The 15326-nt window shown below is 47.8% G+C and overlaps 2 protein-coding genes across 6 annotated transcripts; one reads left to right on the plus strand and one right to left on the minus strand.

Annotated features, from left to right (window-relative positions):
* Positions 1 to 1763: 1763 nt before the first annotated feature.
* On the minus strand, positions 1764 to 7450 carry LOC119951309 (zinc finger protein 239-like). Of its 2 annotated transcripts, none has more exons than XM_038774397.1 (2): positions 7411 to 7450; positions 1764 to 3482 (listed from the first exon to the last, which is right to left on the minus strand). In XM_038774397.1, the coding sequence occupies exon 2, from the start codon at positions 3370 to 3372 to the stop codon at positions 2338 to 2340; it is 1035 nt and encodes a 344-aa protein (XP_038630325.1). In that variant the 5' UTR covers positions 3373 to 3482; positions 7411 to 7450; the 3' UTR covers positions 1764 to 2337. The 2 variants fall into 2 exon arrangements, with proteins under 2 accessions (XP_038630325.1, XP_038630324.1); XM_038774396.1 differs by having other exon boundaries at positions 7243 to 7434.
* Positions 6842 to 11090, plus strand: LOC119951299 (zinc finger protein 883-like). 4 transcript variants are annotated; one of them, XM_038774376.1, is made up of 2 exons: positions 6842 to 7057; positions 8767 to 11090. In XM_038774376.1, the coding sequence occupies exon 2, from the start codon at positions 8890 to 8892 to the stop codon at positions 10948 to 10950; it is 2061 nt and encodes a 686-aa protein (XP_038630304.1). In that variant the 5' UTR covers positions 6842 to 7057; positions 8767 to 8889; the 3' UTR covers positions 10951 to 11090. The 4 variants fall into 4 exon arrangements, with proteins under 4 accessions (XP_038630304.1, XP_038630302.1, XP_038630303.1 ...); XM_038774374.1 differs by lacking the exon at positions 6842 to 7057 and adding an exon at positions 7738 to 7769; XM_038774375.1 differs by lacking the exon at positions 6842 to 7057 and adding an exon at positions 7768 to 7857.
* Positions 11091 to 15326: the final 4236 nt, after the last annotated feature.

Here is a 15326-nt window from a genome sequence, read left to right on the forward strand (position 1 = left end):
GGCGACTAGGGGATTCTCACAGTAACTTCATTGCAGTGTTAATGTCAGCCTACTTGTGACAATAAAGATCATTATTATTACTTTCCAGTCTGATGGAAGCTTTCCAAAATCTAGGGCATTTTGGAATATTTAACATCAAGACACCTGCTACCTTATTAGTCACCTCTTTTGAAAATGACATGAAAAATGAAAATCGCTTATGGTCACGAGTTGGCTTCAATTAAGTTACTGTGAAAAGCCCCTAGTCGCCACATTCCGGCGCCTGTCCGGGGAGGCTGGTACGGGAATCGAACCGTGCTGCTGGCCTGCTTTAAAAGCCAGCGATTTAGCCCAGTGAGCCAAACCCGCCCCTTGAGACCCTCTGATGAAGTACACGGAGAGACGGAGACATGTCAAGCCGCATTCTATCAGTTTACTCACTACTAATTCTCTAGTGATTGTAATTTCACCATGTTCCTCTCTCCCTTCCCAACTTACAGAAATTGCTGGAATGTTTTTGTAGCTTTGATACTGAAGCCAGAAGCAAAATATTTGGTAATTTCATCTGCCATTTTTTTATTGAAATGAAGCCTCAGATGATCATTGGCTGCTGGTGATTTAACTTGGGAGTCACCACACCTCAAGCGAGGGGGAAGGTTGAGAAAGCGGGACCTTCATGAATATCCTCAGCCGGTACGGGAATTGAACCCGTGCTTTGGTGTCGTTCCCCATCATGAACCAGCCGTGACCTTCACTTCCTTATCTGCTATTAACTCCACATTTTCGGGCGAAATGCGGCGCATTGGTTAGCACTGGGACTGCGGCGCTGAGGACCCGGGTTCGAATCCCAGCCCTGGATCACTGTCTGTGTGGAGTTTGCACATTCTCCCCATGTCTGCATGTGTTTCACCCCCACAACCCAAAGATGTGCAGATTAGGTGGATTAGCCATGCGAAATTGGGTACTCTAAATTTATTTTAAAAACACCACTATAAAAAAATGTTTCATTTTCCTTTTTAAATACTGGTGGAAACTATTGCTATCCGTTTTTACATTTACAGCTGGCTTCCTCTCACACTCGAATTTCTTCTCCCGATTAACCTCTTGATCAATCTCTGCTGTTTTTCATACTGTGATCAATAGAATTTTTTAGAATTTCGAATTTACAGTGCAGAAGGAGGTCATTCAGCCCATCGAATCTATACGAGCCCTTGGAAAGTGCACCCTACTTAAGCCCACGCCTCCACCCTATCCCCGTAACCCAGCAACACCACCGACCTTTTTTTGGACATTAAGTGATAATTTTATCATGGCCAATCCACCTAACCTGAACATCTTTGGACTGTGGGAGGAAACCGGAGCATTCGGAGGAAACCCACACAGACACGGGGAGAACGTGCAGACACAGAACTGTGTGGACACAGACAGTCACCCGAGGCTGGAATTGAACCTAGGACCCTGGAGCTGTGAGGCAGCGGTGCTAAGGACTGTGTCATCAGGCCACCCAAATTATCTGATCTGCCAGTCATCTTTCTGCAGTTATATGCCTTTTCCTGAAGTTTGATGCTTCTATGGAGAAGGTAAGTGTTATGGGCCATGGTTTAGAAAACTCCAAAGTATATCATGGAGTTCACCTGACCTACAACTGGTATTGATTTTGCTTACGATGAGCACAAGAGCCAGCATTTCAGGTGTTATTCAACAGAAGTCTTAGGCACTTTCAAACAAAAAAAACCAAGCTTTATTCTACGAATTTAGTTAACATTTTTATAAACACACACAGAAAGCATTTCTATCAACTACAAACATAAATACCCCACACAGCTGCAGTAATCTATGTATAACCCTTAATAAATTCCCCTCTTTAACTGTTCCAATTTAGTAACAAGACCCCATAAATTAAAAACCCCTTTTTACCAAAAACAGCAGGGTAACTATAATCATTGGGTTTTTTCCTTGGAATGACTCTTTACAAAGGCAGGCCACGATACTTCTCTGTCTGTACACAGCAGCCAAATGTAAAAACGAAACTAAAAACTCAGAGCCACAAACCAGCTCCAAATCAAAGTGAAAGTAAAACCAACTCCCAGATCTACGGCCCAGCTCCACCCACAGTGACATCACTGAAGCCATGTGATAAGGCACAAACATTTCTTAAAGGGACACTCCTATGAGCCCTTTAAAAGGGAATTAAAAGCATTTGAGATATTAAAAAGCACCAACACATTGGGTTTCACTACTAGCTAATTTATTCTATTTTTATTCTCAATATCAATAGGATGAGGTTTATTACCACCAGCAGAAACAGACCACAATGAACAAAGTTCAGTCCTAAATGTGATGAACAGCAAAATCCAATCATTTGTGAACTTGCTGGTGTTTGAGCAGCTGGGACACCTGAGTGAATCCATTCCCACACTCGGAGCAAATGAGCGATTTCTCCCCCGTGTGAACTCGTCGGTGTGTCGACAGGTGGGACGACTGTGTGAATCCCCTCCCACACTCAGAGCAGGTGAACGGCCTCTCCCCGGTGTGAACCCGCTGGTGTGAAAGCAGGTTGGATGACTGACTGAATCCTTTCCCACACTTGGAGCAGGTGAACGGTCTCTCCCCGGTGTGAATTCGCTGGTGCATCAGAAGAGTGGATGAATGCGAAAATCCCTTCCCGCACTCGGAGCAGGTGAACGGCCTCTCCCCAGTGTGAGTGCGCTGGTGTACACTGAGTTGAGATGATTGTCTGAACCCAGTCCCGCAGTGAGAGCACCTGAATGGCCTCTCATCAGTGTGAATACGTTGATGGAACATCAGTTCCTGGGAGCTTTTGTAGAACTTCCCACAGTCTGGACATTTAAAGGGTCTCTTGTCAGTGTGTACTCTTCGATGTGCCATTAGGTTGGACGAATTAATGAATCCCTTTCCACACTCAGAACAGGTGAACGGCCTCTCCCCGGTGTGAACCCGATGGTGTATGAACAGCTGTGATGACCGACTGAATCCCTTCCCACAATCTGGGCAGGTGAACGGCCTCTCCCCAGTGTGGACTCTCTGGTGGATGGTGAAGTCAGATAAACGTCTGAAATCGGTCCCACAGCGTGAGCACCGAAACGGTCTCTCGTCAGTGTGAACCCTTTGATGTGTCACCAGGATGGACGAAACATTGAATCTTTTCCCACTCTCGGAGTTTGGGAGTGACCTCTCCCCAGCGTGACAGCACCGATGAGCTTCCAGCTCAGATGTGTGATTAAACCCCTTCCTACAGTCCCCACATTTCCATGACATCTCCTTGCGACTGCATTCATGTTCTGAGGTGCCAGGCGATCGGGTGAAGTCTTGTCCACGCACAGAACGTGTGAGTGGTTTCTCCCCACTGTGAACCGAGCTTCTTCCTTCCATGTTCAAAATACGATTGATATCCAAGATTACGATAAATTGAGCAACTCGTCAGATTTTAATGTGATGTTTGGTTTCAGTTTCCCAACTGCAAATCCTCCCCTTCTAACACCCTGTGAAATGCATTTAAAACAGAAAAAAGTGAGTGAGAGAGAATCCACAGAAACACAAAGGCAGGTTGTGAAATTGAGCTGAATGAATCTGGTCATTTGTGGGGCCGGCACTGGGAAAAAGTGACCATGAACGCTGCTGGATTGTCATAAAAACCCAACTGGTTCACCAATGTCCTTCAGAGAACAGAACCTGCCACCCAGTCTAGACCTAAACAAAGTTCTGGCCTATTTAACAGGAGAGACAGAGATAGGTGGGAGAGGTACGCAGCGAGGGAGAGGCATTTTACATTTCGACAACTTAACCAGAACGTTGACCGAATCCTAAACCGTAAACCTCCACCACTGAGAAGGCCTAAGGTGTCTGTGAACAGCATCATCTCGACGTTTCCCTCCAACACGCACATCATACCGCCCTCTTTTTTAAAATAAATTTAGATTACCCAATTATTTTTTTCGAATTAAGGGGCAATTTAGCATGGCCAATCCACCTACTCTGCACATTTTTGGGTTGTGGGGGCGAAACCCACGCAGACACGGGGAGAATGTGCAAACTCCACACGGACAGTGACCCAGAGCCGGGATCGAACCTGGGACCTCAGCGCCGTGAGGCGGTTGTGCTAACCACTAGGCCACCGTGCTGCCCCACATCATACCGCCCTGACTTGACTGACATCCAGTACTGGATGAACTGAAATTTCCTCCTTTTCTATACTGGGAAGACCAAAGTCATTGTCTTCAGTCCCCTTGACATATTCCACTATCTATCCACCAACTATTTCCGCTCCCTGGCAACTGAGGTTGAACCAGACTGTTCACACCCGTCAGGAAATATTTCCCCCCCCCCCCCAAGATGAGCTTCCACCTACTCACATCATCACCAAGACATCGCCCGACTCCCCCCTAGTCTCTGCTCATCTGCTGCTGAAACCCTCGCCCATTCCTTGGTTAGTTGATACTTAACTATCGTAATGCAGTCCAGACGGCCTCCCACTGTCAACCTTCTGTAATCTTGAGGACATCTAAAACTGCTGTCCATGTGCTTACTTATGCCAAGTGAAATGAAATGAAATGAAAATCGCTTATTGTCACGAGTAGGCTTCAAATGAAGTTACTGTGAAAAGCCCCTAGTCGCCACATTCCGGCGCCTGTTCGGGGAGGCTGGTACGGGAATTGAACCGTGCTGCTGGCCTGCCTTGAAACCCAGCGATTTAGCCCTGGGCTAAACAGCCCCTATTCTTATTCCATTCTATTCCATAAGTCTTATTCCATCTGTGCTTGCAGAATTTCGAAAATTCTGCTTTAAGATTTTGAATTTCTAATCCATGTTTTCAAATCCGTGAGTGTGATCATCTCTTTCTCTGACATTTCTTCCAGCCACACAACCCTCAGGGCTCTCTGTGCTCCTTTACTTCTGGGCTCCGGAGCAGTCACAATGTTATTTGCTCCACCTTTGTTGCGAGTTGCCTGGGTCCTGAAGTGAGAGAATTTGTCCTTAAACCTCCAGCTTCGCAATCTTCCTCTCCAGCTTTAAGATTCTCAACAAAATCTACCTCTTTGACCAAACTTATTGTTACGAGCCCCAATATCTCCTTAAGCGGCTCAGTGTCACATGTTGCTTTCAACAGTCTTATGAAACAACCTGGAACAATCTATTATGAAAGAGGTACTACATCAATATAATGAATACATCAACAAGCACCTAATTAACCTCATCCCATTTTCCAGCACTTGGCCCTTAGCCTTGGGTGCTGTGGGATTTCAAGTGCTCAGCTAAATACTAGTTAAATGTTGTGAGGGTTCCCGCCTCCACCAGCCTTTCAGGCAGTGAGCTCCAGATTCCCACTACCCCCTGGATGAATAGATTTTTCCCCACATCTCCGATAAACCTCCTACCCATTCCCTGAAATCTATGCCCTCTAGTTATTGACCCCTCTGCTCATGGGAAATGTTCTTTCCTGTCCACCCTCTCTATAACCCTCGTAATTTTATACACCTCAATCATGTCCCCCTCAGCTTTCTCTGCTCCAAGGAAAACAGTCCTAGTCTGTCTTGATAGCTAAAATGCTCCTGCACCCACTCTGGTACAATCACATTCTTCCTAGTGTGGTGACCAGAACTGCACACACTACTCCAGCTGTTGCCGAATCAGCGTTTTATACAGCTCCATCATAACCTCCCTGCCCTTATATTCTATGCCTCAGTTAATAAAGGCAAGTATCCCCTATGCCTTTGTAACCACACAATAATAATAATCACTTATTGTCACAAGTCGGCTTCAATTAAGTTACTGTGAAAAGCCCCGAGGTGCCGGAATGTGGCGACTGTTCGGGGAGGCTGGTACGGGAATTGAACCCGCACTGCTGGCCGCCTTCTGCTTTACAAGCCAGCTGTTTAGTCCACTGTGCTAAACTAGCCCCTTATCTACCTGTTCTGCTGTCTTTCGGGATCTATGAGCATACACACCAATATCCCTCTGATCCTCTGTACTTTTGAGGTCCCTACCACTTTCCCATGTCTTGTTAGTCGTCCCAAAATGCATTACCTCACACTTTTCAGGGTTAAATTCCATTTGTCACTATTCTGCCCATCTAACCAGCCTATCAATATCATCCTGTAATTGAAGGCTTTCCTCCTCATTATTTACCACACTATCAATTTTTGTGGCATCTGTGAACTTACTGATCATACCTCCTACATTCACATCCAGATCATTAATGTAAACAAATAGCAAGGGACCCAGCACCAATCCCTGCGGAACACCACTGGACGCAGTCACAAAAACAATATCTGACCATCATCCTCTGTCTCTTGCCACTCAGCCAATCTTGGATCCAATTTGCCAAATTACCCTGGATCCCATGGGCTCTTCTTGACCAGTCACCCATGTGCAACCTTGGCAAAAGCCTTACTGAATTGTCATAGACTTTTGCAGCGCAGGAGGCCATTCGGCCCATCGAGTCTGCACCGGCTCCTGGAAAGAGCACCCTACCCAAGGTCAACACCTCCACCCTATCCCCATAACCCAGTAACCCCACCCAACACTAAGGGCGATTTTGGACACTAAGGGCAATTTATCATGCCCAATCCACCTAACCTGCACATTTTTGGACTGTGGGAGGAAACTGGAGCACCCGGAGGAAACCCACACACACACGGGGAGGATGTGCAGACTCCGCACAGACAGTGACCCAAGCCGGAATCAAACCTGGGACCCTGGAGCTGTGAAGCAATTGTGCTATCCACAGTGCTACCATGCTGCCCCGAAGTCCATGCAGATTACATCAACCGCACTGCCTTCATCGACGCACCTCGTCACATCTTTCTCCTTGAAAAATTCAATCAAATTTGTAAGACATGATCTCCCTTTGACAAAACCACGTTGACTAGCTTTGATTAATGCTGTCCCTCGGAACTTTTACCAACAGTTTTCCCAACCACTGAAGTTGGATTCACTGGCCTGCAATTTCCTGATTTTCCCCTACTTCGCTTCTTGAATAACGGTACCACTTTGTGGGAGCACCTTCGCCACACGGACTGCAGCGGTTCAAGAAGGTCAAACATCATCTTCTCCACAGGTAACTGGGGATGGGGAATATTTGCAGCTGGTCTTGTTGGTGAAAGGACAGGGGAGTGGGAGGAGCTGATTGACTCTGGCACAGAGAGCCAGCACAGACAGGACGGGCTGAATGGCCTCAGTCTGTACTGTCACCATTCAATGATTCACTGACACAGAAGCGACGCTGGAGAACCAATGGCCAACCTGATACAAAGCGGCTCTCCATTGATCATTCAATGCAGCCCGGCTCGGTGTAAACAGGGAGAGGGGTGGGGGGGGATCCACTCAGTTTATTCCCGGGGTTTGCGGTTCACACATGTTTCCTGGGCCTCTCCGTCCACCCGTCAGACCCCGTTACCTCCCCCACTTTACCCAACGTGGACCCGTCTGCCCAGCTCCATCATTCTCACTGCGCATGCTTCACTCACAACCCGCCCCCGCTCGGTCCTCCAGACCCGCCCCCCCCTTCATTCACTCCGATTGGTTGGAGGACCGGCCGCTCCCGCTCGGTCCTCCAGACCCGCTCCCCCCTCATTCACTCCGATTGGTTGGAGGACCGGCCGCTCCCGCTCGGTCCTCCAGACCCGCCGCTCCCCCTCATTCACTCCGATTGGTTGGAGGACCGGCTGGACCTCCCACTTGGAGCCGGCTGTCGCTCGAGCATGCGCTTTGTTGGTCCGGCCCGATCATGCGCAGTACGGCTGGAGTTGGACGGTAGAGAGAGAAAAATGGTGGGTGAATGGTGAAGGTGGTGAGTGGGGGAGCTATGGAGCGGAGGAGGCTTCATACACATCCAGTGGAGGCCATAGACCTCAGGAGGTTATAATATTAAAAACTGAAATTGTTTCAGAGATGAATATTTTTGAGATTCCTCTACAATTTGGAGTGCTGTGCTCTGTGGGAGGTTCCATGTCTCTGAGGCTGGTCTGACTCCTTTACTGTGGATCTAAATCCATGTCCATCCATTGCTCTCTTCCACCTCTGTCCTCCCTGATCAGCTCTCTGCCACTGTCTAACTCCCTCTGTCTCTAACGATGGGTGTGTTTGACTCTATTTATTGTTGCTTCCACTCTGTCTAAATGAGGTTCCCACTGCTGTCCGTCCCCTGACCAGGTGATCAGGAATCCATTTCTCTTCTGAGCTTAGATTGACCATCAAATTCTGCACCATTTTTATTCCCTTTAATCCATTCCGAACACCCTGAAAACTTTGCTCTGGTTTCTTCCTCCACAGGTGCAGTCAGGCCAGCTGAGCGTTTCCATTTCTCATTTCGGATCTCCAGCATACGGCAGTATTTTAATTTTATTTACGTTAGGGTGGTGTCTGACTTGGAAGGGAACTTGGGAGCTGGTGGGTGTTCCCAGACCCCTGATACCATGTCCTTCTAGGAAAGGAGGTTGAGGGTTTGTGAGATTCAGTCAAAGTTCTGGTTGAGTTTTAGATATATAAGGTTATTTTCTTGCACCCCCTGCCTCTTCCATCTCTCACAATCTGCTCCCGTTGTGCTCAGAGTCTTGTGTAGATCTGGACTAGGTGGCATGGTCCCTTCCCGGAAGGACATTAGTGGACCAGTTGTATTTTTATGACACTCTGGTAACTTTCGTCATTACTTTTTCAAAGAACACAGAGTGCTGGTTCCTGTAATGACCAGATTCATTCATTTTGATTAATCGCACAAACTGCCTTTGTGATTTTGTGGGTTCTCTCACTCCTTATTTCCTATTTCAGATCGATGTCACAGCATATTAGAAGATGAAGATTTTCAGTCCAGGGACTCAAACCAAACATTCACATCAGGATCTGACAGAAACTGCCAATTTATTGTGACCTGAATATCATCAGATTTTGAAAATGGAAGGAAAAAACAGCGTTAATGGGGGGAAACCGTACACATGTTCTGTCTGTGGACAAGTCTTCAACCAATTAGCTGACCTGTCTGTACTTAAATGCAGTAACAATGGGGAGAAACTGTGGAAATGTGGAGAATGTGGGAAGGGATTCATTTACCCATTCAAATCGGTAAATGTGGACAGTCATACTGAGGAGAAACCATTCACCTATCCTGTGTGTGGGAAGGGATTTAATACTTCAGCAAACCTGCTGAAACATCACCACAGTCTCACAGCAGAGAAGCTGTTCACCTGCTCTGTGTGTAGGAAGGGATTTGCTCGCTCATCCAACCTGCTGAGACACCAGCGGGTTCACACTGATGAGAGACCTTTTAAATGCCCGGACTGCGGGAAGTTCTACAAAAGTTCCCAGGAACTGATATCCCATCGACTTGTTCACACTGTCGAGAGACCGTTCAGCTGCTCTCACTGCGGGACTGGGTTCAAACAATCATCTGACCTCACTAAACACCAGCGGGTTCACACCGGAGAGAGGCCGTTCACCTGCTCCAAGTGTGGGAAGGGATTTGCTCACTCCTCCAACCTGCTAAGACACCAACGCGTTCACACTGATGAGAGGCCTTTTAAATGCTCAGATTGCGGGAAATGCTTTAAAAGTTCCCAGGAGTTGATGTCTCATCAACATGTTCACACTGATGAGAGACCATTCAGGTGCTCTCATTGTGGGACTAGGTTCAGGCAATCATCTTCCCTGCTGAGACACCAGCGAGTTCACGCCGGGGAGAGACCGTTCACCTGCCCTGAATGTGGGAAGGGATTTTCTCACTCCTCCAACCTGCTGAGACACCAGCGGGTTCACACTGATGAGAGACCTTTTAAATGCCCGGACTGCGGGAAGTTCTACAAAAGTTCCCAGGAACTGATATCCCATCGACTTGTTCACACTGTCGAGAGACCGTTCAGCTGCTCTCACTGCGGGACTGGGTTCAAACAATCATCTGACCTCACTAAACACCAGCGGGTTCACACCGGAGAGAGGCCGTTCACCTGCTCCAAGTGTGGGAAGGGATTTGCTCACTCCTCCAACCTGCTAAGACACCAACGCGTTCACACTGATGAGAGGCCTTTTAAATGCTCAGATTGCGGGAAATGCTTTAAAAGTTCCCAGGAGTTGATGTCCCATCAACATGTTCACACTGATGAGAGACCATTCAGGTGCTCTCATTGTGGGACTAGGTTCAGGCAATCATCTTCCCTGCTGAGACACCAGCGAGTTCACGCCGGGGAGAGACCGTTCACCTGCCCTGAATGTGGGAAGGGATTTTCTCACTCCTCCAACCTGCTGAGACACCAGCGGGTTCACACTGATGAGAGACCTTTTAAATGCCCGGACTGCGGGAAGTTCTACAAAAGTTCCCAGGAACTGATATCCCATCGACTTGTTCACACTGTCGAGAGACCGTTCAGCTGCTCTCACTGCGGGACTGGGTTCAAACAATCATCTGACCTCACTAAACACCAGCGGGTTCACACCGGAGAGAGGCCGTTCACCTGCTCCAAGTGTGGGAAGGGATTTGCTTACTCCTCCAACCTGCTAAGACACCAACGCGTTCACACTGATGAGAGGCCTTTTAAATGCTCAGATTGCGGGAAATGCTTTAAAAGTTCCCAGGAGTTGATGTCCCATCAACATGTTCACACTGATGAGAGACCATTCAGGTGCTCTCATTGTGGGACTAGGTTCAGGCAATCATCTTCCCTGCTGAGACACCAGCGAGTTCACACCGGGGAGAGACCGTTCACCTGCCCTGAATGTGGGAAGGGATTTTCTCACTCCTCCAACCTGCTGACACACCAGCGAGTTCACTCTGAGGAGAGACCTTTTAAATGCCCAGACTGTGGGAAGTGCTATAAAAGTTCTGGGGAACTAATGTCCCATCAACGTGTTCACACCGACGAAAGACCATTCAGATGCTCTGACTGTGGGATTGGGTTCAGGCGATCATCTGACCTCACTGTACATCAGCAGTCACACTGGGGAGAGGCCGTTCACCTGCTCTGAATGTGGGAAGGGCTTCACGACCTCATTCTACCTGCGAACACACCAGCGGGTTCACACTGGGGAGATTCCGTTCACCTGCTCTGAGTGTGGTAAGGGATTCACTCAGACATCCCACCTGTTGGTACACCGACGCACTCACACCGGGGAGAGGCCATTTATTTGCTCCACGTGTGGGAAGGGATTTGCCACTTCACCTCAATTGCAGACACACCAGCGCAGTCACACCGGGGAGAGGCCATTCACCTGCACCCAGTGTGGGAAGGGCTTCACTTGTTTATCCCACCTGCTGACACACCGGCGAATTCACACTGGGGAGAGGCCATTTGTTTGTTCCACATGTGGGAAGGGATTTGCTCACTCATCCAACATGCAGAGACACCGGCGAGTTCACACTGACGAGAGATCTTTTAAATGTACAGACTGTGGGAAGTTCTACAAAAGCTCCCAGGAACTGATGTCCCATCAAAGTGTTCACACTGACTAGAGACACTATAGGTGCTCTCACTGCGGGACTGGGTTCAGGCTATCATCTAACCCTCTCCACATCACTGCACTCACACTGGGGAGAGACAACCTATCCGCTCCGAGTGCAGGATGGGATTCACTTATTTATCCACTTGCTGATCCACCAGCGAGTTCACACTGGGGAGAGGCCATTTAATTGCTCGAAACATGGGAAGAGATTGACCTGATCATCCAACCTGCTGAGTACCACCTTGTTCACATGGGCGGCACGGTAGCACAGTGGTTAGCCCTGTTGCTTCACAGAGCCAGGGTCCCAGGTTCGATTCCCGGCTTGGGTCATTATCCGTTCTCCCTGTGTCTGCGTGGGTTTCCTCCGGGTGCTCCGGTTTCCTCCCACAAGTCCCGAAAGACGTGCTGTTGGGTGAATTGGACATTCTGAATTCTCCCTCTGTGACCCGGACAGGCTCCGGAATGTGGCGACTGGGGGATTCTCACAGTAACTTCATTGCAGTGTTAATGTCAGCCTACTTGTGACACTAATAAAGATTATTCTAAGTAGCCATGGTGATTGAGTTCTGCTGTTATTCACATCCCAGGGCTGAACATGTTCATTTAGGTCTGTTTCTGCTGATAATTCAATTCCTGTTATGAGTGTTAAGATTATGGTTAAAAGTTAAATAAATCAGCTTTCTGTCAAAAAAAAATGTGTTGGATCGTTTAACATCTCGAACACAATTTTGAAGGGCTCTTCCTCTCCCGTCTCCTCCATATTGAACTCCAACATGAGGAGCTGATAGAGCTTCTTTCTCTACTTTTTCCTTATCTACACTTCTGCTCCCTCAGAGCCCATCTTATCCATGACACCCAACCTTTCCCACGCGCCTATTCCCACTAAACTGCTGACCACCCAACTTCTCCATGTTCACCGTAAGGTAAACAGTGCGCTTCCGTCAGATACTAGAAACAAAAGGACATCAGAACTAGGAGTAGACCATTCGGCCCATCAAACCGGCTCCACCATTCAATAAGATCATGGCTGACCTTTCTTGTGGCTTTAATTCCACTTTCCACATAACCCTTGACTCCTTTAAAGATCAAAAATCCTGTCTAACTCCACTTCTGTTCAATAACCCGTTCCCCCAATGTTCTCTGTGCACAGGAATTCCTGAACCAATGGCCATCTGAGAGGAGGAGTTACTCAGATCCTTCTCATATCTCGCCCTCAGGAACCCGCGAATGCTATTCAGATGAACACACCTGTGATTGGATAAGAGCTGCATGACAGTGTCGGGAAATGCCAACGGACAGTTCTAATGGGGGGGGAATCAGTTGGGGGGTTCCATAGAATCCCTACAGTAGTGCAGGGTTTCCAGCAAAAGAACCACCCTCAAGGGGATGGGTCTGGCAAAGAAAAGAACAAAGGAAATAAGGTAAATAAAGAAGCAAGAAACCAGGAAACTCGCAAGCAAACTGGAAGCTCCGAGGAAAGAAGTGGGTTGAACTGTTCCAGAAGTATTTTTTTTAAATTTAGAGTACCCAATTCATTTTTCCCAATTAAAGGGCAATTTAGCGTGGCCAATCCACCCAGCCTGCACATCTTTGGGTTGTGGGGGCGAAACCCACGCCGACACGGGGAGAATGTGCAAACTCCACACGGATGGTGACCTGGGATCGTACCTGGGACCTCAGCGCCATGAGGCAGCAGGGCTAACCCACTGCGCCACCATACTGTCCAGATGTATAGAGCTCACCTTGTTCTATAAATCACTGCCTGGACTTTACCTTTAGTCCATAAGTTTGTCCTGCCTTTCTCTTAATAAAAATGCTTCACGCCTGAACTTTTATTGTCACATCCGATCTTGTTTGTAAGTAAGGGGTTCAATCCTGACAGCCCGCCAAGTTCACATCAGGGGTTGTTGCTCATCTGCTCCATATGTGAGAAAGAATTCACTTCTGTGTCCAGCCTCACTGCCCATCTGGTTATTCACCCCAATAAGAAACCTTTTTGTTGTTCTCACTGTGCGAAGAGTTTTAAAAATACTGTAAAGATCTGATGAAATAACAACTCACTCACGCTGGAGAGAAACCATTCGCCTGCACGGCGCGTGGTAAGGGATTCACTCAACCTGCTGACACACCAGCCACCCAGCCGAGGGGAACAATTTCTTCCGATGTCAATGAAAGCTCAAAAGCACATTTCAACATCTCTATTTAATCACCCCTTCTCTGCCCTGGGGAGAACAACCCCAGCTTCTCCAGTCTCTCCAAACCTTTGTGATGCTTTAATTGCACCTATGGCTCATAAAGCCGAGCTGTCTTGCAAACCAGGATCCTGGTTTAGCTCACTCGGCTAAATCGCTGGCTTTTACAGCAGGCCAGCAGCACGGTTTGATTCCCGTACCAGCCTCCCCGGACAGGCGACTAGGGGCTTTTCACAGTAACTTCATTGAAGCCTACTCGTGACAATTAGCGATTTTCATTTTTTCATTTCATTTCAAAGACTAAATTCAAAGTTTTTTTTTTTTTTTTTAATTAAGGGGCAATTTAACGTGGCCAATCCACCTACTCTGCACATTTTTGGGTTGTGGGGGCGAAACCCACGCAGACACGGGGAGAATGTGCAAACTCCACACGGACAGTGACCCAGAGCCGTGATCGAACCTGGGACCTCAGCGCCGTGAGGCGGTTGTGCTAACCACTAGGCCACCGTGCTGCCCATCTAAATTCAAAGTTAACTATTTTACTGCAAAAACAACTTCAGCTGGGAGTCAGTGAATGAAGAGGAAAGATCCCTGGCAGCGGTTCTTCAAGGTTCACTGCAGGCCCGGCAGCTCAATCTACTCCATTCTCAGCTGAGGAGAGTTCAACAACTCCACAGAATGTCCACAGGGGAGTTCTGCTGGTGCAGTGGGACCAGCATCCATGTTTTAACTAACACCACCAGAAAAAAACTGGATTAAGCGGTCACTGGTCTTAGTAAGGAATCTTAGCACAAACTAGCTGCAGTGAAACGGTAACGTCTTATATTTATGTAGCACAATTCATGTAATAAAACATCCCAAAGGTGCTTCAGAGGGGTTTCATGAAGAAACAAATTGACACCGAGTCACGTGGGGAGATATTTGAACAGATGGTCAACACCTTGATTGGAGAGGCAGATTTTAACAGGCATCTTGGAGCAGTACAGTGGCACAATGGTTAGTACTGCTGCCTCACAGCACCAGGGGCCCAGGTTCTATTTAGGTCATGCTAAATTGCCCCTTGGGCTGGGGTTTCAGCAATCTGGTGGGGGATTGGGCCTGGGCCCTGGTGCTCTTTCAGAGGATCGGTGCAGACTTGATGGGCTGAATGGCTTAATTATGCACTGTAGGGATTCACTGGGATGAAATTCATAGTGGTGACTGAAGACAATGGCTTTGGTCTTCCCAATTTTAAAAAAAGTATGTTGAGATTTAGTATTTTAACAAATAGCGCAACGAAACCACAGGAATGGTACAGCACCACAAGAGATGGTAACTGCTCAACATACAAACAGGAATACAGAGGGGAACAGCAGTATAGCTGGGTCAAGACAATCATTAGACATAACTTGATACTTCTAAACATCCCTGAGAAGAAGGGAGGGACACGATAAAGCCACGAAAACATGGTACACACGTCCCACGCGGCGATTGTCACGCCATGTTGCGGTGCGCACTAATGTACATCTCCGTCAACTCCAAAAGAACCAGAGTCGCCAATGACACACTGCAACCCCTTCCCTTGGATAGCGGACCCGTCTGTATCCTTGCAGTATTCAATCACAGATTTATTATCCCCACCCATTAGAATAAACAAAGAGGGCAGCACGGTGGCCTAGTGGTTAGCACAACCGCCTCACGGCGCTGAGGTCCCAGGTTCGATCCCGGCTC

This window comes from Scyliorhinus canicula, chromosome 17 (genome assembly GCF_902713615.1).
Source record: "Scyliorhinus canicula chromosome 17, sScyCan1.1, whole genome shotgun sequence".
Classification (NCBI taxonomy): domain Eukaryota; kingdom Metazoa; phylum Chordata; class Chondrichthyes; order Carcharhiniformes; family Scyliorhinidae; genus Scyliorhinus; species Scyliorhinus canicula.

Bases quoted from the DNA above. Each gene is read 5' to 3' on its own strand.
- LOC119951299 (XM_038774376.1), top strand. From the start codon at position 8,890: ATGGAAGGAAAAAACAGCGTTAATGGGGGGAAACCGTACACATGTTCT.
- LOC119951309 (XM_038774397.1), bottom strand. From the start codon at position 3,372: ATGGAAGGAAGAAGCTCGGTTCACAGTGGGGAGAAACCACTCACACGT.